Below are 24578 nucleotides of genomic sequence, written 5' to 3'. Positions count from 1 at the left end.
GCATCCATGATTTTAGCACAAATCAATGATTTTTAAAAAATCAAGGGGAAGTGTTCACCTTTGGCAATTGTGGGATTACATTGATTCTGATAGCCCAGTAGCTATATCATTAAATGGGAAAAGATACCTATAAATATACAGGATATATATCTGACTTTAGTTTACTTGGTTGGCTATGAAAATAATCTGAATTTGCACCAATGATGGATGCAATCTCCTGTGAAAAAATCCATCCAGTGTTGTGCCCTTTTACTTTAATTGGTAGTCTTTCACAAAGGTTTATCTACATTTGGAGGGGAGGGGGGCATTTACTAAGCCTGGGGGTGGGGAGTTTTAAAAATGTCTGGCTGAGATTCTTCTCAGTGTCCTCAAAATTCCTACAGGTATTTTGCTTTAGGAGACCCCTCCAGATTGTCTGGAATCTTGCTGGCAGGGAGAGGAGGGTTCAATGGCACCTTAGGGGTGCATGAAAAATATTTCACCACCACCACTCCTAAATTCCTATCAGCATTTTGCTTTAGAAGAGTTCTTCAACATATTCCTCTCCAGTTTCATCTTAGGCAATTCTAAGTATAGTGAAGCAGCAGTTTGAATAAAGTTAATTCATTTGGAGTCATGCCGTATCCCCATCACTGCACTGAAGAAGTGAGAAAGCTCACTCTCTGCCCATCCAGTTCATGAGTTCAAGATAGTAGTTTAAGTGCAAAGGAGCAATTAATCAGCATACAGTGATTTTGTATATGCAGCCATAAGCAGCAGTTTAATGTACTTTCTGTCCTGTGCGTTGCTTGTCTTTCTTTGAAATGCAGTTATCAAAATAACAGATTTACAGCATAAGAGATCATAGGATTTGTTGTGAGTTAAAACTAGCATACATATGTACAGCTTTAGGTAGATCACTCTAAAGTAATATTTACAGTGTAAACATCCATTTTTATTATATAAGAAACAAAAATATCACAATTTTCACTTCACAATATATCTGTTTTGGTTTAAATACGGAAATCATCTCTTGAAATACTATGAGAAACTCAAAAAAATAGTTTGATCTCATCTTTAGGATTTTTTGCAGGATTTTTTCTTTTTACGGAGTTGTCTTCAGACATTCTAGGGAGAGAGAAAAATAACACGTACTTTAGAAACATTAATTTAGAAAATGATGGTAACACTTATTAAAAGATTGTACAGTAATCCTGAATTTTAAAAAGGTTCTCAATGCATATGCTAGAAATGGGTCTGAGTGACTCACTCAGTCTTTTGCCTACTTACCTGGGAGTAAGTCCCATTGAATTCTTTGGGACTTACTTTTGAGTAGATGTATAGGATTGCACTATAGGTAAAGAAATCAAATGAACCATGATTTCTATTGCAATGCTTCTGATGGTATACAGTTGATGTAACAGTCTCCCACTTCGTGAGCCCTCAGAGCATTCCCTTCTCTTGAAGAACAGAGCTGTGTTCTTGAAGAACAGAGCCATTTTTCACCTTTTCACCCCTTGCTTTTTCCTGTAAGACCTATTGCAGTCGTTAAGAGTCATCAACAGGCTCATCACAGCTATCTGCCAATCACCCATTCCCACCACCCTTCTGAGTAATACCCCTCCCCACCTTCTCACTATATAGAAGGGTCTGGAAACTTCTGTTTCAGTGTATCTGAAGAAGTGTGCATGCACACGAAAGCTCATACCAAGAACTGACTTAGTTGGTCTTTAAGGTGCTACTGGAAGGAATTTTTTTTTGTTTTGAGCTGTGTGTGCTGTATGCTCCTCAAGCTAGCAGGCCACACACAGGTGTAGCAAAAAAGCTATCGCATCATCATTGTTGAAGTACAAGTCAACTGGTGGAATGGGTGGGAACAGGAGTGCAGTTTTGTCTATCATTTCAGGCAGCAAAATGTTTGGGGCTGGTGTGGCTCAGGTGGCAGCCATATGCAAACACAGTAACTTCTGTCTTGTCAGCGCCAAGACTCTAGCTGGAACTGGACCTTAATCTGTGGATATTCTCCTACTGTGTCTGTGGCAGCTGTGGACAGCCTTTGGTTTTCTAGATATTGCTGAACTACAACTCCCATCATCCCTGGCCATTGACCATGCTTGCTGGGGCTGGTGGGAGTTGTAGTTCCACAAACATCAGGTGGGCTAAATGTTCCCTACAGCTGGCCTACATAATCAGTTGTATGATCTGGAGATGGAAGTGAAGCCAGGGCAAGGGCTCGGGCTAAGTCTTGGAAAGCAACTTATTGAAATCGCTTGTCCATTGCCTGGTTAAGGACAGAAGTCCAAACCTCTAGTATTTCTATCAGGGTTATTCAATCCAGGGGCCTCATATTCTCTGCAAGCATCACTAATGGTTGCACTTGCTTTCAGGAAAGATCTGGAGCCAGAGACAAGGCTCTCTCTTCCAATGCTGTGGGCTTTGTATAAGAGGTGATAAACCTGTGGCACCTCCAGATGTTGCTAATTCCAACTCCCACCAGTACCAGTGGTCAGGGATGAAAGGGCTTGTAGTCTGACATCATCTGGTGGGCCACAGCTTTCCCATCCCTGGTTGTTCAACAGTGGCTCATGTTTTTGGGCTGTTAGCCAGTAGACAACAATAAACTTGTACAAATGCAGTCCTCCTTGGGAAAATGTCATGGTAAATCAAATCATCCTCATGGCATGGCCAATAATGTCATTTAACTGCCCAAATAGGAGCTGCAATAAGATATAGGGGCTTGTCTTTAAGCATCTCAAGGGCAAAATAAGATAAGAATGATAAGACGCATCATTTCCTTTAATAGCAAACCCAGATGGTTGAGTGCCCAATAGGATTGGAGCCAGAGTAGAAACAAGAGAGAAGTAGCAGGATGCTTAGAGTTATGCAGAAGAACAAAGGAGTGGGGGTTATTTCTTTTAAACAAAAAACAAAGGGGGCAAAATCCCAAAGTACAAGTCTAGTGAGACTGAGCACACTTAGTGGCATCCTGAAATGGACCACTCCTGTTGATGGATGGGGATGCATGGTTTAAATAAATGCATAATTTCTCTCAAGTTATGTTTCACAGGACTCCTTCAGAAAAAAACTTCACTTCAGTAAATTCAAACTCTAATAAGTGTAAAAATCATTTTATGTTTGACACTGATTGCATGCCATCTACCCATATTATCCTCGGTACTCACTGATATAAGAAGTCAACGTCCTTCCCACAGTGCCTCTTTTGACCCACTTAGGCTGCAATCTTACCCATGTCTACACAGAAATAACTTCCTTTGAATTCAATGGGGCTTTCTCCCAGGTAACTTGTGTTCATACTGCAGCCTTAGTAAATAGCAACCCACAAAGTGAGTGTCACTAATATGAATATGAACCAGACTTCTGGCCAAGAATCTTTTTATGTTTACCCACTAACTAGATGGTCAGATTCAGAAGCGACTTAGATTTCAACTAATCAGAAGGCCATGAAAGGTGTGAGGAAAGGTGTGGGTGGACTTATTTTTGTTTTAATTAAAAGAAATGCCAGTGTAGTTATCCTCAGAGACACAGTACTATTCACCCTAATTAAACAAGTCAGTTTGGGTTTCATGCCTTAGCACACACAATCTGAGAAAACCCAAGTAAGCCAGGTGAATTAACACTATCAAACCACTCATTTTCATTAGAAATACTTCACAGATATTATCGTTATTTAATCTATGCAATTATCTTCCTGTGATGTGATTCCCACAGAAATGTCATATGGGAGTCATGTCATTAAGCGCAATTTTCTGTAAAACCCTGGTGGCACATATGAACTATGCACATAATAAACGTAAGATGGTTACTCTGGTTGGGAAGATGTTCAGACTTACCAATGGGAGGTGATTCAGAAGCTCAAGGTCATCTACAGTGACATCATCATAGTTTTCGGAGAAGGCAGGGTCAAGCAATTCCGTTTCATCCCGAAGGCTGGCTGGGTTTAGCTCTTCCTGACTGTGGCAGAGCAGAAGCTTAGATTTAGTTTAATTTACTTCTTCTTGGAATTCATCTTAGAAACTTTCTCCTTTGTTGCATTTTATTGCATCATTAGCCTTTATTAAAATGATTCAACCTGTCTAGCTTTATTATACAAAACAATGTATAGCACTTTTATAGAAATCAGTTTACCTCAAGGCATAATGCTGAACGTTTTAGTTAATAATTATGTAATTGCTGCTTGAGAACAAGCGGGTTAGTTCTCACATTCTTAGTTAAATCATGCCTTCTATAGAAAGCATGGAAAAATATGGCTGGATCGTGATGCCCTTTCTTTCTGTACACAATCTTTGTTCTTTCAAGCTATTTTTGTTATAAATTGTCCTCAGAAGAAAGCCGCTGTGATACAACGTCGCTTGCACTTTTCTATATGTTAAAAGGAAGATTGCGTTAATAGCTCATCACTGCTGGAGACTTCTAAAAAAAAAACCACCTGTCTTTTGTGCACTCTTTCTTCCTACCTTCTTTTCCCAGTTAAAACAGAGTTCAAATATTTCTTCACAGCCATCTGCTTTCGAAAGCGACTGTAGTTGTCAGTAAAGACAGCATCTGAATGGCGTTTGACTGGCGGTGTCTGTTCATCAAGGGGAGTGTTATTTCTTGAACATAAAAGAGACTTGCAATTAATACAGGAGCCAATCAAAATGCAAGAATTTCAAAACCCACAGGTTGTATTTCTTGAAAGCTAAGTAACCGATGGAAAATCTATTCTCACTTTTCTTTTACTACATTAATACAATGACCTCATTTATTGACCATGCTCTTAATTCAGGTGTGGGGAACCTTTGCCGAACTACAAATCCCACCAGCCCCATGGTTAATATTTAGAGGGCCAAAGGTTCCCTTCACAGGTCTTAAAATGTCTGTGGAAGATTGCTATTCTATATGCACTTACCTGGGAGCAAGCCCCACTAGACTCAATGGGTTTTACTTCTAAGTAGGCATATATAGAATTGCATTGTAACTGTCTCTTACAGTTGTTTTCATCTATTGTTTGCTCAGAATAGACCAACTGAAATCAATGGGACAAAGTTAGCCATGGGCATTAATAATAATAATAATAATAATAATAATAATAATAATAATAATAATAATTTATTATTTGTACCCCGCCCATCTGGCTGGGTTTCCCCAGCCACTCTGGGCGGCTTCCATAGAAACCAAAAATACACTAAAATAATTATAATGGATTACTCTGAGTAAAACTTAGTTGACTAAACCAAATTTACTCTGGAAAGAATTCAAATCTGGTGGTAATAAATATTGAACAGACACCTTTAAGCATGGATCTCTCATTGATTTCAAGCAAAACAAGCAGTGACAAATGCTTGGTGGATAAAATACAGCATAATATGTAATGGAGTTGCCTTTATACTTTTGACTGTCAGTAGCTCTCCCAGCTAGCAGTCTCTTTGCTATCTGTCAAGGATGCTTTAGCTGAGATTCCTGCATTGGACGAGATGACCCTTGGGATCCCTTCCAACTCTATGATTCTTTGACTCTTCAACAGGAGATATCAGGAACTGAACAGGGATGTTATGCAAGCAAAGCTAAGACTACATCCCTCCCACCATCTTTGGCATACTGCTTGTACCAGTTATGGATAAGCTTCTTCCAATAATGGATATCCAACTTTAAAAACGTGGCTTTCAGATTTCACTTTCAGAACAGTGGAGACACTGAGGGTGGCCTGCTAGCAGTGACCAGAGGAGAAATGAGTGCTGAAAGGAGCACAGAGAGAAGAAACATCATGGTGCAACTGCAGCAGCACAACCAGATGACTTCATGTGCCCCAGATGCAACAAAACATGTCTCTCCCACATCAATCTCTACAGCCACAGCAGGCACTGTAACTCTCCAGCCGTTCAGCTTCACCCCCAAAGTAGCACTCCTCCATTTTCTCCCAAGATAGATGCCAACAAAATACAAACACATGAGGATCATATGATCAATGTTTGAATTCAAACATAGTGGAATGTGGGTATTTAAGAGGAATGTAGGGGAAACCAGCTGAGTCTGGGAAACAGGAGGAATAGTTACTAACCCAACTCTTTTTCCTATAAGTGATTCCAAATATTTTCTTGCTGAAATTTGACCCAAAAGTTTGCTGTAGCCACTTGTGAAGAGTCCATCGGCATGTCTTGTGTTCCTGCAATTGAAAGTCCTACAGTAAAAAGCTGTGACCTACATTTTCAAGATTGTATATAGTTTCATATTTACAGCTAATGTACAGACAAGCATATAGCTACTGCAGCTAAAGATATGTGGATCCTTACAGTTCCAAACGCATAATTCTAGTAATGCAAACATAGCTTAAAGGTCATGAAAGAGGGAGGGAGGTCAGAAAGCCTCAATGAAATTACAAGCAGTTCCAGCATTCAGATTTGCAATTATTATTAGATTTTTTTTAAAAAAAATGCCTTACCTATCCATAGCTCTGTAAACATCATAATAGAACTTGTCATTCTCAGGTAGTGTAGTTTGCAAAATGTCAGCCTCAGATTTTAATGAACCTTGAGAATGATCAGATTCACTTGCCCCATCAAATGGCATTCTGTTTCCTAATCTAGTGAAGAAGAGGAAAAGAAAACAATGTTTGAAGATGCTAGAGAATTCTTACAACCACCTCCCAGGTTAAGATTGACTATTACTATAAGACGCCTATAGTAATCAATTCATAAATGAAATCATTATTGTCATTCATTATGACAACGAAGAATATTAGTCACAATTGCAGATATTTTAAAACTGTGTCCATATCATGCAGATGTCCCTACTCTTTCAATTATTTCAGTACAGACTTCACAATGAACAGTTATACATACAGAATGATTTCATTATGTGCTGATAAGATAATACAGAAAACATGATCCTGCCAATGGGAAAGATTTAGGTACACTGAGCTCTCCCATTCAAATCAAGGGGACTTCAAAGTAGTTAACTTCAGTTGATCACAACCATAGTAAATGACCTAAGGGAGTTTCAGTGCAAAAAGCAGATTTTTATAGTGCAATCCTATTCATGTCTGCTGAGAAGTAAGTCCTATTGACCACAAATGGACCAACTCCCAGGTACATGTTTATAGCATTGCAGCTTCGGTCTGTAATTTAACCTATTGTATAAATGCATGCACATGGCAGTCCCTGTGGTGTTATATTGATAAGCCTCAAACATGATGATGGGAGCAGGACAAGCGAAATTAGAACACTATGCAAAAGTCAAATTGCCATGGTTTAAGTATGGTGACCAGGTATAAAAGAGGACAGGATTCCTACACCATTAACAGTTGTGTAGAGGAGGAAATTCTAGCACATGTAGCTAGCATAATAAGCTATTCCTGCCAAATTTCCCTCTTCTAAACTATTAAAAGGGTTGAAGTTCTGTCCTCCATTTCACCTGACCACCCTATTATCAAGCTCCAACAATGTTATACAATTGAAGAAACTCCATTTCTTCAAAGGATCTTACAGAGCCCCCAAAGGCTTTCCGTAAGTAAAAGAATGTTTCCTTGTACGAATACACAAATGTAAACGAGAAGCCTCCTCAGTTTGCTGATGCTGTTCTTCATAAAATCAAACCCCCAGCCGGCAGTCTCTTTAGATAATTTACCTGACAAGTTTGGGGAACCTTCAAACATCACTGAATTGTGTCTGAATTGGCCAAACATTTGGCTTCCCAGGGCTGATTTGACAATTGTAGTCAATAGATAATCTCAAATGAATGATAATCTCAAACTACAAATCAATAAAACAATTAAATTGTAATAGATGTTTCGAAACAATGGTTGGACAAAGTGATTCATAGCATGCCAACTAGGGTAATCACACTGAACTATTCAGGACTGAATATGTGACCCAATCGGATATATACAGGAAGTAAGAAAAAACTAAGATCAGAAAGATTGTTGTTTGAATATCTGCTAACTTTTTTCTGTGAAACTGACAACCATCTCTGGCTTGAGATGACTAGTTCCATATTTCTTCCTGCTTCTATCTTTTCATTTCAAGTATCTGTATACCACTTTTTATCAGAATCGATCATAAAGCAGTTTACAAAGGAAATTAAACACCAAAATTAAATAATACTGTATATAAAGCAGATAAATCAAGACCCATTCAACTCAGTCCCCACCAAAATTCCTCAGTCAACCACCACCTCAACACATTCACCCTCCCTCACTCTCAACAATCACCCTTCCCAATAACCAGCATAAATTCTAAAACTAATATGTGATGTGACTAAAGGAAGAGAGCGTCCTAGTTCTGATATGATGTTGAAAGTCATGTTTCTGCTAAAAAAAACTTGAGTTGGGGGACATTTAATGCTCACTTAAAATCTACAATGGGATCTTGAAGCTCCTGGGGGTTGGTAAGAGGTGGAAATAACCCCCAGCACTTGTTTTCCCAAATTTTCTCAGAAAAGGCTTTAATAAAAGCCATTTTTCTCCTAAGGATTCTTCAACATAAAATTCTTTCTGAGGTAAGATCCATGGACAATACTGAGTGCTACGTATAGCAAACATATAATCCATGATGCCCACTTTAAGATTCTTCCAGCCCTTTGATTCTAGAACTGCTTCAGTTCTGAATTTTCCAATGTGCTGAATACATAGACATGCTATAAAATCCTTTGTAATGACGGTTTTGCATTGATTTGACATCTGAGCTTACGATTATGTTCTATTAGATGTCTGTTTCAAGCACAGGGTTGAGAAAAATATTTTAAGTCCTATATGAGAAACCGGTGGTCTTTCATAAGTTATTGGACTCAAAAAATTTTATCAGCCCAGGTCAGCATAGGCAGAGGTCAGGCATGATGCGAGTTGTAGTTGAATACCATCCGGGGAGCAACAGGTTCCCCAACCCTGAGTAATATGTTCCTTTTATCACAGACTAAATACCAAGGTACTTGTGATGGAAAATCACTTGCTGAATATTACCTATGTTTCACTTGAACCTGGCTGTCTCTTTGTATGGAATTCCATTCTGTCAGTCCTAATCATGATCTAATGGTAAACACAAGAATATCTGGATCTTCTTTTGAAAGACCCAAATTGTTTCTGACAAACTAGTGCCGTTCTCAAAAGCACAATTCAACAAGAACGCCTTTCATCTTGCCGTGCCCCTCCTGTGCCTATTAACAAGCTATTAGAGCATAAATGTGCTTCTGAAGCTGGACATTTAGTTGGCTGGCATTCACTGCTAATGACCGCTAAACTAGGCTAGACCCTAGACTGTTGAGTGCTAATACTCAAGCAGCTCATGATAACCGCCATTAAGAGTATGAATGCAACCAATAATTGTGGACATGTTGATCTGGATTTATATTCTTCTTCCATATAATAGTCCATATTAAACATTTGTAGTAATGGAAGCTGAACTAAAGCTAGAGGTTTTATGTTTCCTGGCAGAAGAGCAGTCAGGAGGCTTAGGACGGACTTTGCTTGGTATACACAAGGTCTTCTTGTCTGTTATAAAACAAAGTTTTATTTGGGCTCTCTGTTTTACTGTTAGATATTTAGTTGAGAGTATGTAGGTTGGGGTGCTGGATCTGCCAGTGTGATCCCACCCCACTTATAGGTGAGTTTATTATATTGTATGAATTTATTATATTGTACTCTTGAGTGCTTTTGAACGAAGATGGAATGGATGAATCTTCTAGTTAGTTTCTAAAGATTCTCCTGTTGTGGCTGGAATATGTAGATAGTGTTCAGGCAACATGCCTCTTGGTTTTATTTACTAAACATTTTTCTCTGAGTTTTAATATGTAACCGGGCAGTAAGCATGTGTGGTTTTAAGAATATCCACGTCTATGTCAAATGCTTATTAAAGAGCTATCTTTTATCCCTGGGAGAGATTGCTTTGAAATACACCTGACTGTTTTTCCTCTGTCCCCACTTCTTGCTGTGTGTGTGTGTGTACCTGCATCCTTTCATAAGGAGAGGACCCTTGGAAGCTAAAAGTCAGGCCCTTGAGGAGGAGGAGGAGGAGGATTATGATGATTTACTGTATCCCAGCCACTCTGGGCATGGATCCTAGACCACACCAAGCTTACAACAGCAATTTCAACACAGTAATAACTAATGCTGAAATTCTGATGAAACAACCTTCTCTAACATGGGACTTTCCAGATGTTTCAGACTCCATCAGCCCCAGCCGGCATGGCCAGTGGTCAGGGAGGATGGGAGTCCAAGAACATCTGGAGAGCTCTCTGTTGGAGAAGGCTGTGATAAAAGGATGGAATGGAAGTAAAGCAGATAAAGCAAATGGTAAAGAGAGCCATCGTATTTTCACTCTTTGGCTAGGTATTACAAGGTTGCAGATGCACTTCCATTGCATGCAAGGAATCTCAATGATTTTTAAGGGCACTGAACTGAATAATTTGATGAACATTTTGGACTAACATCTATCAAAGTTACTGCCAAGTAAATATGTCCTCATTTCTTCCTGTCCATTCGTATTGAACTAGTTAGCTATTTCTAGCCTCTTAAGCATGAAACAGTGAGAGTCAGTAACAAAAGGCATAAAAGCATACATGAAATATCCAGTCAAGCTATGCCCAAAGTTAAGTTTTCAAAAAAGTGCTCAGTTTCCTTTTGGCTAGTCCAAGTAAAGCAAATTTTCCTAAGTACATTCAGGTTGGCCATTGCAAGGTAGGCAGCATTAGAGCTGCATTTCCTTGGCACATTCCTGCTCAGCATTGGAGCATCAAACTGGAGGGCTTGGGGGGGTTTTTTTGTTACAGTTTTGTGACATCTGCATCTCTTGTTGGATTTGCAAATCATGCTGTTCTCTAGGTAGGCTTAGCTGGAGCAACCCTTACCTCATAGCAGAGTATGTTCCCAGAGGAGGTAAAGCGAGTGCTTGAGTGCAGAGAACATAGAGGAGAGCAAAGGAGAGGAGAAGCTGGGGGCCACTTCCATGTTCCATCTCTGTGGACCTGCCTGGACAAAGATAATTTTAAAAAATGTTAACCTCTTGTTGTCAATGCCCAAATTTTGCATAAACAAAAAGACATGGCAAAGGGTGGCCTAATCAACATGAAATTGGTAATTCTGAATAGGCAAAGGAAGACCACTGTAGGGCACATTTCAAAATATTAAAAAATTATATTAATTTAAAATATTATTAATTGGGCAAAATAATTTGGATTCCTGGTGTTAAGGAATTGTCCTTGAACAAGAAGGTTGAGAGAGGCAAATAAGTTTCTTATGACAGATTCCTTGTGAGATAAGTAATGTGCAGTTGGTAGCAAAGGCATGGATGATTCTTGTATGAATGAGAAGATGAATCACAACAACCATTCGTTGCAGGGGTTGGACTAGATCTAGGTCTACAGTTCTATGATTCTTTGCTGCCTTGACAGATCAATGTCTTCATGCATTAAAAGTGCTTATTTTGGTGAGATACACAGTATAAGTTACCTATACTCTTTCGGCGAAGCTTAACTTAAAAAAAAGTCAGAGGGTTGACATGCAAGCCGGCAGAGAGAGAGGAGGAGATAGGTACACAGACTGACAGAAGAAATCACCTTGTTAATAGTATATTGGGGTCAAAATGTTAATTTAAATCAGTTTGATTTTCATAGTGATTTTCCTGTGTCTGATATTAAAATATGACCATATAACTTTGATATTTCTGCCACCTGACTTACTTTCTTATTGAGCCTAAATGTATTTTACTGTTTTAACAACTGAAAATGCACCATGTATATAATTCAGCATATAAAATCATACAATTTATGAAATGTACAGAGCAAGCATTTTTACTCATAAGTAAGTCCCACTTTGCTCAATCAGAGTCACTGCCAGATAACTGTGCGCAGGACCGCAGCTGAAGACAAAAAGTGCAGTTCCTCTTTACAGCTTTGAATCAAGATAGTAAATAAATGCTGTTTGCAACCCAGGAGCAGTTACTCGGCGATACCATTGAAATTCACTGGGAACAGGTCCAGAACTTCCACTTTAAGGGCTTTGGAACTAGAGACAAGGCACTAATGAGCTGGAAAGGGATTTCACATGGCTGTAACGATAATTCATTCATTCTCATGCAAAAGCATCTCTTTTCATTGTTTTACAGTAGCAACTGCACACAGAAGCCCCCCCCCCCATGTGGCAGGGGGGAGCCGCATTCCCTCCATCAGATACCAAGAATGTTGCTAAGAATAAAATCCATGTGAAATGCCAGCGAAATTGAAGTGGACAATTTCAGAGGAAAGGTCATGTGCAACACAATTCACACTCTAGAAATCTGGATATGGGGGAAGCAGAAGCAGAAAGAGAAACAAAATTATGATAATAAAATAGAAAAATAGTAGTGAGCAGGGACTCCCATAAGCATAACAGCCGGAAGTAAGATCAAAAGCAGGAGCGGATCTGAAATACTAATTATTTTTCCTGAGGCCAAAGGAAACAAATTCAGTTATCTGGGAGATTAATCAGTAAAGGCATCAAAAGAAGAATTATCTCTCGATCAGATTTGCTTCCAGTCTGTGCACAGAAACTTTTTAGCCCTATTTCTTTTGCCACAAACAAACATTAGTCTGGTATTTCTCTGAACTGAAATCTACCAGCACCACAAAGGGAAACTCCTAAAACTTTTACTTACAAAGCCGGAAGAGGAACCTCAAAGGCAGGTGACACTAGGAGCTTTCCGAAGTGCTGAATTCCCTCGGCAGCTCCTTGGCCGTTCCACAAGTTTCTTCCTCAGGTGCTGAGCAGGAATGTGCCAAGGAAAGTGCCTGTCCGTTTCTGCTCCCTCGAACTGCCGGTCTGAAGTTTCAGCAGCTCTCCTTCCTGGGCGAATGCCTCTCTCCCCCTTCAGTGCACTCAGTGCAGCCTTTCAAGCAGCCTCATCTTATAGGGTTTATATACACAGGACCACTTTTCCGCTTCAAAAAGAGCAATCACGTTACGTTGGAGACGTCACACTCCCAAGGGGATGAATGGAAATGTCTGTGATTGTTTTGTCCAGGATGCTGTGAGACAAAGGAAGTTCATATTTAATTCATGGGAAGCCCCCCCCCGCCTCCTCTCTGTTTAAATTGATTTATTGCTATATTGATGAATGACTTAACATGAGTAACACTGGACTGGGCAAAGAATGCAGCTTTTAAGACACAAATCCTGCTTTCAGGAAGATGGGACTTATAAAACAGAAACCCAGAGCTTTAAGTCATAGTTACCCATAGTGGGTCTCTTCTCTCCCCAATTCTTTTAATTTCAGGGAAATTGCCAAGCCAGAGCTCCCTGACATGTCTTTGGAAGATGAGCAAGAAATATCAGAAGATCCTGATATCAATTTCAAGACATACCACTATGTCTTTGACTTCTAAATTCTCCAATCAAAGAACAACTAAGTTTCAGTACTGTGTATGTTTGATTTTAACATATTGACATCAGGCTATACTAAAGGTTATTTTCATATTACACAGAGAGCAAACCTAAGTGCTTTGCTTAGTAGAATTTCCTACATTTCTACACTGGAGCAGATAATACCGAGGATGTTCCTTTTTAATTTACTTTTCATATATTCCTATTTCTTCACTCTGCCAGATATCCTTTCTTTTCAAAACCCTTTCTTTTCAAAGACAGGACTACTTGCCATCCGCTGCTCTCTCTCTCTCTCATTTTACCCAACATGTTTGCCCATTCCAGCAATCCCAGCTAATAAAGCATTAGTCAAAACTTGTACCCATAAACTAAACCAAATAATGGCTGACATTTAACTCTCTAGTTTGTTTGTATCACTGATTCCCCAGAATTAGCTGGTTAAACATTATTTATTGTAAAGGGAAAGACACATAGAACATGAGGCCAATTCTTGGTGCTGAAAAAGAGAAACGATTCGTAAAGTGAAAAATTCCCCCCAGATAGACCTATTAGGTTTCAATGAAATTCCCAGCCTTGGACTCAAAAAATGTTACTTCATTAGTAACATTAGTAACAGTAAGAGCTGTTCGACAGTGGAATTTGCTGCCAAGGAGTGTGGTGGAGTCTCCTTCTTTGGAGGTCTTTAAGCAGAGGCTTGACAACCATATGTCAGGAGTGCTCTGATGGTGTTTCCTGCTTGGCAGGGGGTTGGACTCGATGGCCCTTGTGGTCTCTTCCAACTCTATGATTCTATGATTCTATGATCTGAGTGAGGGCTCGACAGAGCCACACCTCAGACCCTCTTCCAAAGGCTGTGGCTTGTAACATATGAAATATAAGCATAATTGAAAGATATATGTTCAGCAGGACAGTTTCCCAGCAGGCATGTAGAGAACAGACTATCTGTCCTAGAGGTTTATCCTCACCAGGGGTGCCAACTTGGCCCCACTACTGTGAGTACCTGGCGCTGTGGGTGCCATGCAGCATGCATGGCCCTGGCATCAAAATTTGTGGATGCCCAGCCCCTTCATGGGGAATTTGTAGGTGCTTAGGCACCCAGGGCCCCAGGGAGTTGGCACCTGTGGCCCCCACCCATAAATTTTTAACATTTCCTACAGCTAGGTTTATGCCTTCCAGGTTGATCACCATTTGCACAGTGAAAGAAACAGTTTCTGTAATAGCAAATTTTAGAAGACAGGTGTATACTCACCCCCCAGGTTTGCTTTCATTACTTTGGTGGAACTGTTGTTTTAATTTTATTTCTCTCAGTATGCAAGCTGGCCAGGCATCACAGGTCTCTGACCAAGTACAAAGTGCTTTTTCTCAACCATTCAGTAGCCACGGTCATCCCCAATAATATATTAGCTTTGCATTAATATATTTTCATTTTATAATATTATGTATATAATTTCATATCAATATGTTCATTTTATGTTGGCCACTTTATATGTTGTTTTAGGAAGACATTTATTCCAAACTCTGAGTTTTATGCATTGCATTCACATATTTTATCGCATTTGGTAAACCATCCAGAGGACTTCAGTTGATGGGTGGTCTTGAAATGGGAAATTAGTAAATAGGTGATGATAAACAACTGTTTAAGGATCAGTACTATGGGATCAGAGGGAATGGCTTTCATCCTGTAGTGCCTAAAACCCATTTTTCTTGACTGCTTAAGCTAATGGGAGTTGGAGTCCAATAACATCTGGCTTCTTCCTCCTCTTCTTCTTCTTCTTCTTCTTCTATACCTCCCTATACCCGGAAGTCTCAAAGAGGTTCACATAAAAAGATCACAGTATATAAAATTAAAATTAAAGCAATTACCAAATTTTAGGTTGAAGTGTTTATTAAGCTGTGATGCACAGATCTTACATCACTTGAAAATGCAGAATTAGGAGATATGCAGAAAAAGTATTCAAGGGCCAGCCAAAACTAATATGTACATTCCAGGAGCGGTCACTGCAGTGGGGCAGGGGATTGAAGTTTCCAACCCATAAGCAGCAAGGTTGGGGCTCTGAAGGCACACCAGCAGGAGCACCCATGCAGCCCCAGCCTTGCCAGGGCCACCCTCCCCCACAGTCTTGGTAAGCGGCAGCGATGCCACTGTCAGGTGGATGCCTCTGGAACCCCAAACCACCGCACTGACCACTCCTGCTGCATTCTCTGTCTTTATATTCCTGTGATGGCCTGGGATTCCGATTCAGAGGCTGAACCAGAGGAATCCCAGCCTGCACAGGACTCTCCGCCTCCAGGGCCGGCTGAACTGGGGCAAGGCCTAGATTCTGAGGAGCCTGCACCTGTGTCAGATCCTCAGGAGCAGGCACCAGGTGAAACCATTCTGGCCCCAGAGGTGCTTAAGGACTCAGTGTCTACAGGTGAGCCTCCCCCGGGGCCCAGTAACCCTTCGGCCTCTCCTGAACTGCAGAGGCTTAGGGCAGAGAGGCGAAGGGAACTGGTTGCTCCCAGGAGGAGTGATCGCCTTAAGGCCAGGGGAGGCGGGGCTCCTGGGGGCCGGGGCCGCCCCTGGCCTTAGAGAAGATACAGGTCAGTCAGCCCGGTCCCAGGTTGTGGGAGCAACGTCGTTGTTGAGTACCTGCTCTTACCCGGACCTAGACCTGAACCTCCAGTGTTCCTGTTCCTCGCCCGGCTTCCTGCTTCTGACCTTCCAGCGTTCCTGTTCCCGCCCAGCTCCCAGCTTTGGACCCTCCAGTGTTCCTGTTCCCTGCCCGGCTCCCTGTTTCGGACCTCGCCTCACATCTTGTGAACTCTGACTACGGTAACAGTACCTTCCCCCCGGGACCAGCACAATTCCCACCACATTTTGTAGGCTACAGATGATTTATGCATTAAGCATAGGCAACAGGTTTCTTCTGCAAAGAATATTTTGTACAAAGATTTGTACTAATCCCAATTAGAGAGGTGGGGTGCATTGGAGGGCTCCGGCAAGGCAAGGTTCGATGGTGGGACAAAGTCAAAGCACAGACTTCCGAAGCACTTTGTGTGCCTTGGCAATCCAGACATTTTTAAACAGCTGCAGACATGTGCCTTTAAAAAGTTTTTTTTACAAACTTTCATTATAGCAGTCTAATAGCACAGACCAAGTGGCTAGGAAAAAGCAAATACCAGACTAGGTGCTTTAACAAGGCAGAGGAGTAGCAACTAGAATTCCAGTCCAAGAGAAACAACCAAGGCTCAAGAGTCCAAGATTAGGTGCATCTAGAGGGGATGTTAGCCAAATGGGCTTGGCTGCATAGTCTCATGTCTCCATCTGAGTCCTTGTCCTCCAAAGTCTCCCACTCCTGCTCTGAATCCGAGGCTCAGTGGGGACAATGAGAGGTATATAAATAGCATAAAGTTTCAAAAAGTAAAGATAGCCATGTTGACTTGTAAGAAATAATCCAAAATTCATATTAGGGCAATAACTTTATTGGGCCAACCAAAATATCACTATCTGCCTGTTAAACTTCCCAGTAATTTTAATCAGGCTAGATGGTATACAATGGAAGGATCAAATGTGGGAGGAGGTAGAAGACATTCAAATGAGGCTCTGTTAGCTGTTTTGTAGGTTTAAGGCTGTGCCAAGGGTTGGATAATCCTAAGAGTTTGTCCGCAGGCATTTTTCTTTTAATGTTTCTTATGTAACAGCCATCCAAAGGGCAGGAAAGTGGAAAGATTGCAGCAAACAACCATCACGTGGTCAGTTGTGGATTATGTACGAGGCATGATCCAGCCAAAATTAAAGTTCCATTGGTTCCATAGAACATTTGAGCATTAATAGAAACAATGTTTAATTTCCACTGAATGGAGCTGTTTCTTCTCACTCTTAAACCAAGCTACCGGTAATTTCTCCTGATCTTTATCCTGAGATTTCCAAATCATAACCCATCTGCTCATGAGCAAATGCCACTGAAATTTAAGTTGACTTGCTCAAAAGTAAATCACATAAGACTCATAGCCCCCAAACCCAATAAATGTGGAAGATATTACCATTTCCTCTTCCTTCTAATAAACTTCCCATCTCTCCCCTGTTTCATGTATTTGCGAGTTTAGGCAAACCTGATGGTGAATATTCAGTAATCCTTAATCACATTTTCTAATTCACTTACATAAAAATTAAATGAATTAAACCCAAAAAGAAATTGTCTGGATTTGTTTTCTGGGATGACAGCAGTGACTTAAACCAGAGTTCCTGGAAAGGACTGATTCCAGGAAGTTTGTTCCCCTTCTTCCTCTGTAACTGGCTGGGAAACAAACAGTCATGGCCTGAGATGGCAGGACAGGCCATCGGTTTCTTGTGGCCACCCAGTTCTTCATTAAGTTTCCTAATATTTGACTTTGCAAGTAGGATATAGAAAGTGAGCAGGAGGATAGGAAAGGGTGCTGAAATAGGAGGACTCAAACAAGGTACATAGTCCTTAGCAAAGTTCAGTTATTTATTATAAACACTAGTCTCTCCTTTTTTTTAGAAAGCTGAACTCAAAGCAACTTACAAAAATGAATATTAAAAACAAGCATAAAAACAATCTAAAATGCACCATTAATGTATATAAAGAGCAGAAGCAACCCAACCCCATTAAAAATAAGCACACAAATTAAGTTTGGGTGAATAAGAATGTTTTTGCCTGTTGTCTAAAAATAGATGGTGATGGTTCCAGGTAAGCCTCCCTGGGGAAAGTATTCCATTAATGAGGAGCCACCACCGAGAAGGCCCATACTTGTGTCTCCTCCCTCTGCACCTCCCTCAGTGGGGGACACACAGGGCCTTGGCTGAAGAATTCAGGGTCCAGGTTGGCTCTTGCCATTTCATCCAACTTTTTCAGATAAAAAACCGAGGTGTGTGTCTTCTGGGACGCACTCCCAAGTCACATGACCCATGCCACAATCTCACCCTCCCAAGAGCTCTTTTTGGGGGGTGCGTTTTGAGGCACCACACAATATTGCGACCCTGGAAAAAACGCTTGGGGGGGCAAGTGTGTGGGGCAAGAGAGCATGAGATTGCAGCACTGACAATGGCCACCATGATATTGTGCGGAAAAATGGGCTGTCCCATTTTTTCCTAGACACTTGGCGGGTGTGTGGGGAGAAGCAGGCCTTGAAGTATTGAGGTCCTGAGCCTCAAAAGGCATTGCCGGCCAAAACCAGCACTTCGAACTGGGCCTGGAAACTAACTGGTAGCCAATGCAGTGATGTCAGGTGTCCCGTTAGGTGTTCAGACCCATCTTGTCCCTGTCAGCCATTCGGCCACTGAATTCTGCACCTTTTGCAGCTTCAAAGTACTGCCACCTACTGAAGTGAATGGAAACAGTGTAAGAGCAAAGCAGTGCTCTTCTGCAGTTCTTGTGAGAACATGAGATGAGGCCTGCTGGCTCAAAACATCCAATCTGGCATGCTGTTTCCCACAGTGGCCTAGAAGGCTGCAAACAGGGCATGGAAGGATCAACTCTTGTGTTTCCAGCAGCTGATTTGGGGGGGGGCATCTGATCCTCTGGTTGGTGCACACTGCTTTGAATGGGAAGGGGGCTACTGATCTAGCGTTATGGCTTAATGACATCCATTGGTAGATTAAAAGACTTTCTGTTGAGTGGTGGCAAACATCTAAACATGGTGTACATCAGTACCTCCCATTTGTTTTAGTGAGAAACATCAAGTGTCTGGAATGGGCTTGAATGCAGAGTACTTGTTTGTTTGTTTGTTTGTTTGTTTGTTCGTTTGTTTTAGAATAAATTCTTCTAGATTCTTCTTAGTAAATCTGCACTTCCTGCTCACTGGGAAAGAAGACATGAAACAGCAAAGAGAAGGAAAGGTTGTAAGAGAGCATCAATCTGAATAGCTCTGGGTATTTGGAGGTGGCTCAGGGAACATATATTTAAAAGTGATAGTCACATGTTCTGCTTTAAGTAGACACCATACAATTCAATTCTTTATTCTGAGAAAAGTCACAGGCCTACTATAGCAACCACAAAACGGAGTTCAGAGTTTTGTGGCTTGAGAACATGGTGGTTCAACATGGCATGAGAGCACCACCTTGCGGTGAAAAGAAATAACTTCCTAATCTAATTTTGGCTTCCCATAACACTTTTTATTAGGGTTGATGGCCATTAAAACATTTCTAGTTTAAATGCGAAAGAATCTCGATCCATTTTCTCAAATCTCTGGCAAGATGCTACGTTCCTGTTGTCCTGTGAAATCTTACTTATCACAAGGTGATATTTATCAGCTGACTACTCCCTCCCCTTATCTGAAACAATTTTTTGTCTTGCCCTACTAACATCAACACCAACAGAAAACAGATCCTTTCATAAGTCCACCAGACCACAGTTTATGAAGGAAACATGTTTTGAATTAAATATAGCGTGCTTGCAAACCCTGTGCTGAGATGCTTGCTGCTCATTCATGCAGGTTTTTTTTTAATCGTCCACATGGTGTTGTCTGCATCAAAATGCCAGCACTTTATATTCCCACTTCCCCGTTTAATCTGGATTTATCCTTTACAGGAAAATCTAATGCGTATTTAAGATTATTATTTTTAACCCGTTTGAGATACCCAAATACTCACCTGCAATATTAAATAAACCCCTATCTAGAAGCACTAATAGTCTGCCTCACTGTACATGCAACAGGAAAACCCACTCAGTCATAAAGCTGACTACAGTATGTGACCTTGGCTCAGTCCCTCATTCTCAACCCAAAAAACTTCACAGGGTTATTCACAGGATAGAATGGAGTGGGAGAGTGAATAGAAGTGTAGTGTAACAGCTTTATATGAAGAAATAAAAAGGGAGGAAACACTGATTCCTGAAACTAACCCTTGATTTGCAGCCCATGGTCTTCTTACAAGAGTGTACCTGGATTCACATGTGCACAACCAGCACTCATGTATGTGTATATACACACTGCTGAGAGGTTTAGGATCTTCTGCTGAAGTTATAATGCACACTTGTTTATGAGTATGTGTTTTACTGTTAACCCTATGTCCCCAAGAAGCTCTCACATATGGGCCAGCTGCATATTCCTGCATTTCAGGGAGTTGGACTAGATGATCCTCGGGATCCCTTCCAACATTACATCTTTATGATTCTATGATTACATGAAATAAAAGTGACTATTTAAATTGCAAAAACTGCAGTTTAAGCAAGCAGCAACTCCTGCAACATCTGAAGAGTGATGGATTCCCTACAGGAATGTAGACATGACAATTTTGCCATAAACCCTAGCTAGAAGTGGAAAGGGGGAGGAAGGAAAGTATACCTGTTCTTAAAGTGAAGTGGAAGTGTGCTGAGTCTTGGGGAGCACTGTGTAAGTTCTGTCCTGTTGGGGCTGGCAGAGATAGCTGCCTATTAGCAGAGCCAACTCCCTACTGGGAATCTGGGGTTTTAAAAATAACATTTTTTCTAGTAGGAAAGGGAGGGGATTTAAAATGAACAGTGGCCTACCCCTTTCTCACCTCGACCATCCTAGTGAGAAATGGCTAAAACTTGGTCATCCCATTAGTTTCTCACTCTGTGTGTGTTCTGCTTAACAAAAGGGTGAATGACTTGGGACAGTGAGCAGTTAACTGAAGTGGCCATCTCTTTGCCACTTTGAATAGACTTTGCTAGCAACTTGAATTGCATGTGTTGACTTTTCCAAGGTATGAAGTATTTCCTGAGATGAGGCCAGTATTAGGCTCCTACCAAAGTCAAGCAAGGTTCAAGGTAGAGAATCTCAGGTCATGTTTAAGTTAAACAGTGGTGGACTTGGGTAATACAGTGCCCTGCGCAAGGCCAAAAATTTATGCCTCCCCACAGCCCTCGTGCTGCCTTCCCAAAGGCGGTTAAGGAAGGCACAGTGCTTTGGGAAGGAGGTGTGAGGCTCTGGCAGGGTCCTAGAGCCCTCCCATCTCATTCTCAAAGCTGGGAAAGTGCTAACTAGGCTTTGGGGAAGGAGGAAGGAGGACTCGAGGACCCTGTCAGGGCCTCACGCCTCCTGGCGACCCCCTTGGCTGAGCGCCCAGTAAAACACCAATCAGCAATGAAATGTAAATAAAATCATGGGGTTCACTATTAAGCCGTCTCACTGGTTGAGAAAAAGTTATCAGTGGGTTATCCTCTGATACTATAGTTTTATGATTCTTGCTATTGCTTTCCTGGCCTTGAAATGTATTTGTCTGCCCAGACTTGAGTGATCCATGCCAAAGTCGTTAACCTTGAAACGTCTTACATCGGTGATATATGAGTTGTTGAATTTGCGTCAAGCTTCCACCCATCCTGTAGAGCTGTTATTTCCAAATCTCCCCTTTTTTACACCTGTTACGTTGAGAGTGCCATTTAAATCAATCTGCAGATCAATGTTATATCCAGACTCTAGCAGGAAAGACAGCAGCTATTTATATCTCTTCTTGTGATCCTAGTAAATATGTTTAAATGCACGTTATGACATGAAGGATTAGGAGTTGAAGGATATAAAAATGTGTGTGTGTGATGTGTTCCCTGTGAAATGACCAAAAGCGATTTGTACCTGGATGAGATCCAGAATAATTCTGGGGAGGTTATAATGTATAGGACCTTTTAGTAAGAGGGCAATGAAAGAAGTATATAAAATCATCGATAGTGTGGAGCACGTGCACAGAAAGCAATACTTTCACCCTTCTTCTTTCAAAATACTAGAACTTGGGACCTCCCAATGAAGTTGAATATTGGAAAAGTCAGAAAATATTTCTTAACATACTAGATAGTTAAAACCTCCACAATAGGGCTTCCAGTTTTTGCCGCCATGGTGAACCACGGTTCCCACGATAGCAGATCCCAGGCATGCAGCCAATTAAGGATAACTTGAGAGTAATTATCCTTGCAAGCCCCCCCCCACCAGTCGGGGGGGGAGAGCTTTCACTCGCAGATTGTCTGGTACCTGCCTCCACTCCTACAGAATGCAGGGGGGGAGGGGACGCTGAGTGCATAGCGTCTGCACACATCAGAAACTCTCCAACGTGGTCACCGTGAGTGGAGATTCTCCTGTTTTTTAAGATATATCAGAATTTGGACTTAAGAAACTGGCGTGTTCTGGAAAAAGGAGAGTTAACCTGCTAAATGAATCAGCCACCGAGTGCCAAGGTCTTGATCTGGAAAAGATTTTCGTCGTAATTGGATTGGTATGTGGTGGAGAGAAGCCTTTGTTTTGTCTTTATATATTCACTATGCTGTTTTATGATTTGACAGCTCTTCACAGAATAAAAAAAGGTTAGCTACTAATGGATTGTAATTATTAATGGATAGCAATTATTAATGGAGGGAATCAACAAGAACTTTATAATGCTTATGGATTAATTGAAAGAATGGAACTGTGTGGAAAATATTGGGATGCTCTGTGGCAATACCCTCCAACGGAGGACTCTAACTTTGATTTATTATGGTATTGGTGAGATATCAGCTTGTTATCGGATGGGAAAGTATTCAAAGAAAACGCTGGAAGTCTACCTGGAGTAATGGTCAGACATCAGACCACTTTATGTTTTAAGAAAAGTATGATGGTGAAAGGTAACTATGCAGTAAAATTGAGTCTTTGGAGTAGGGGGGAAATGCAAAAAATGATTGATTGCAACAAGAAAGGAAGGTCGAACATAAAAAAAAGGCACACAGAAAGTTACCAGATATTAACTCCTCTTGCAAATTAAAGGATATGGAACAATTAAATACAAACAAAAGTCAACACATCAGTGGCTGTTAAAATAAAGGATCAACATCGGAACTGTATATTTTGGATTAAATAAGCAGATTGGAGTGGGAACAAGGAATCGACATCTCCTAAAAATCTCCTAAAATCAGGACTATTTGATACAACCTTTGATGGAGGTTTGTAACCAGATAATGGAGGGAAGGAAGGCACCGGAAACGTGGAAAGAAGCTTTCATCACATTGATACCTAAATTAGAAACTGAAAAGACCCAACTTAAGAATTACCGCCCCATTTCACTCCTAAATGTGGATTATAAAATTTTTGCCGATATTTTGGCAAGTAGACTTAAAAAAGTACTAAATGAAGTGATTCATAAGGACCAGGCCGGCTTTCTCCCTGGTAGGCATTTGTTTGATAACACAAGAAACATTATTGACATTTTGGAACTTTTACAAACAAATCTTAATACCAGAGCGGTTTTAATTTTTGTTGATGCAGAGAAGGCCTTTGATAATATTTCTTGGATGTTTATGAAGAAAAATTTGGAAGGGATGGGAGTGGGGCGGGGGTTCGAAAATGGTATAGAAGCAATCTATACAGAACAAAAAGCTAAATTGATAGTAAACAATGTGGTGACAGAGGAGTTTAAAATTGAAAAAGGGACACGTCAGGGGTGCCCTCTATCCCCCCTATTGTTTATCTCAGTTCTGGAGGTGTTGCTAAACATGATTAGAAAGGACCGGTTGGTTCAGGGAATTGAGGTCGGAGTGAAACAATATAAATTGAAAGCATTTGCAGATGACTTGGTATTAACACTTCAGGAACCAGTCTCCAGCACTAAAAGAGTGCTAGAATTAATTTCTGATTTTGGTCGGGTGGCGGGGTTTAAGTTAAATAAGCAAAAAACCAAGGTTTTAGCAAAAAATTTGACAGTTACAGAAACAGATGAGTTCTCTAAAGAAACGGAGTTGAATGTGGTTAAAAAAGTAAAATACCTAGGGGTGTACCTGACCTCCAAAAATTTGAATTTGTTTAAAGATAACTATGAGAAATGTTGGTCAGAAATCAAAAGAGACTTGGAAACATGGTCAAGATTGAAACTTTCCTTGTTAGGCCGAATAGCTGCTGTAAAGATGAATGTATTGCCGAAAATGTTATTTTTGTTTCAGGCCCTACAGATCGTGGACAAGGTGGAATGTTTTGGAAAGTGGCAGAAGGATATTTCTAAGTTTGTTTGGCAGGGTAAAAAGCCCCGAATAAAGTTTAAAATATTAACTGATGCGAAAGAAAGAGGGGGATTTGCCCTGCCAGACTTGAGGCTATATTATGAATCTGCAGCCTTCTGCTGGTTGAAAGATTGGATTTTATTGGAGAACACTGACGTCCTAGATCTGGAAGGGTTTGACAATGCGTTTGGGTGGCATGCATATTTGTGGTATGACAAGGTTAAAGTGCACAAATTGTTTAAAAACCATATTGTCAGAAGAGCAATTTGGAGGGTCTGGATAAAATACAAAGACTTATTGGAGAGTAAGACTCCGAGGTGGCTCTCACCGGTGGAGGC

General features: G+C 40.8%; 1 protein-coding gene across 1 annotated transcript in view; it reads right to left on the bottom strand.

Moving 5' to 3' along the window:
* Positions 1-732: 732 nt before the first annotated feature.
* Positions 733-24578, bottom strand: part of LOC310841554 (VIP peptides-like) — a 48311-nt gene continuing 24465 nt past the window's right edge. Inside the window, exons 2-8 of the mRNA XM_083732839.1 lie at positions 12600-12969; positions 10816-10936; positions 6419-6559; positions 6038-6142; positions 4455-4592; positions 3831-3951; positions 733-1107 (exon numbers count right to left, since the gene is read on the bottom strand). Coding sequence (XP_083588965.1) covers positions 1099-1107; positions 3831-3951; positions 4455-4592; positions 6038-6142; positions 6419-6559; positions 10816-10922 — 621 coding nt within the window. The 5' untranslated portion in view covers positions 10923-10936; positions 12600-12969 and the 3' untranslated portion in view covers positions 733-1098. The remainder of the gene's footprint in view (positions 1108-3830; positions 3952-4454; positions 4593-6037; positions 6143-6418; positions 6560-10815; positions 10937-12599; positions 12970-24578) is intronic.

The sequence above is a fragment of the Podarcis gaigeae genome (genome assembly GCF_964106915.1).
Source record: "Podarcis gaigeae genome assembly, chromosome: 3".
NCBI lineage: Eukaryota > Metazoa > Chordata > Lepidosauria > Squamata > Lacertidae > Podarcis > Podarcis gaigeae.
Note: the sequence above shows the minus strand (reverse complement) of the source record. Positions and strands in the feature narration are given on the sequence as shown.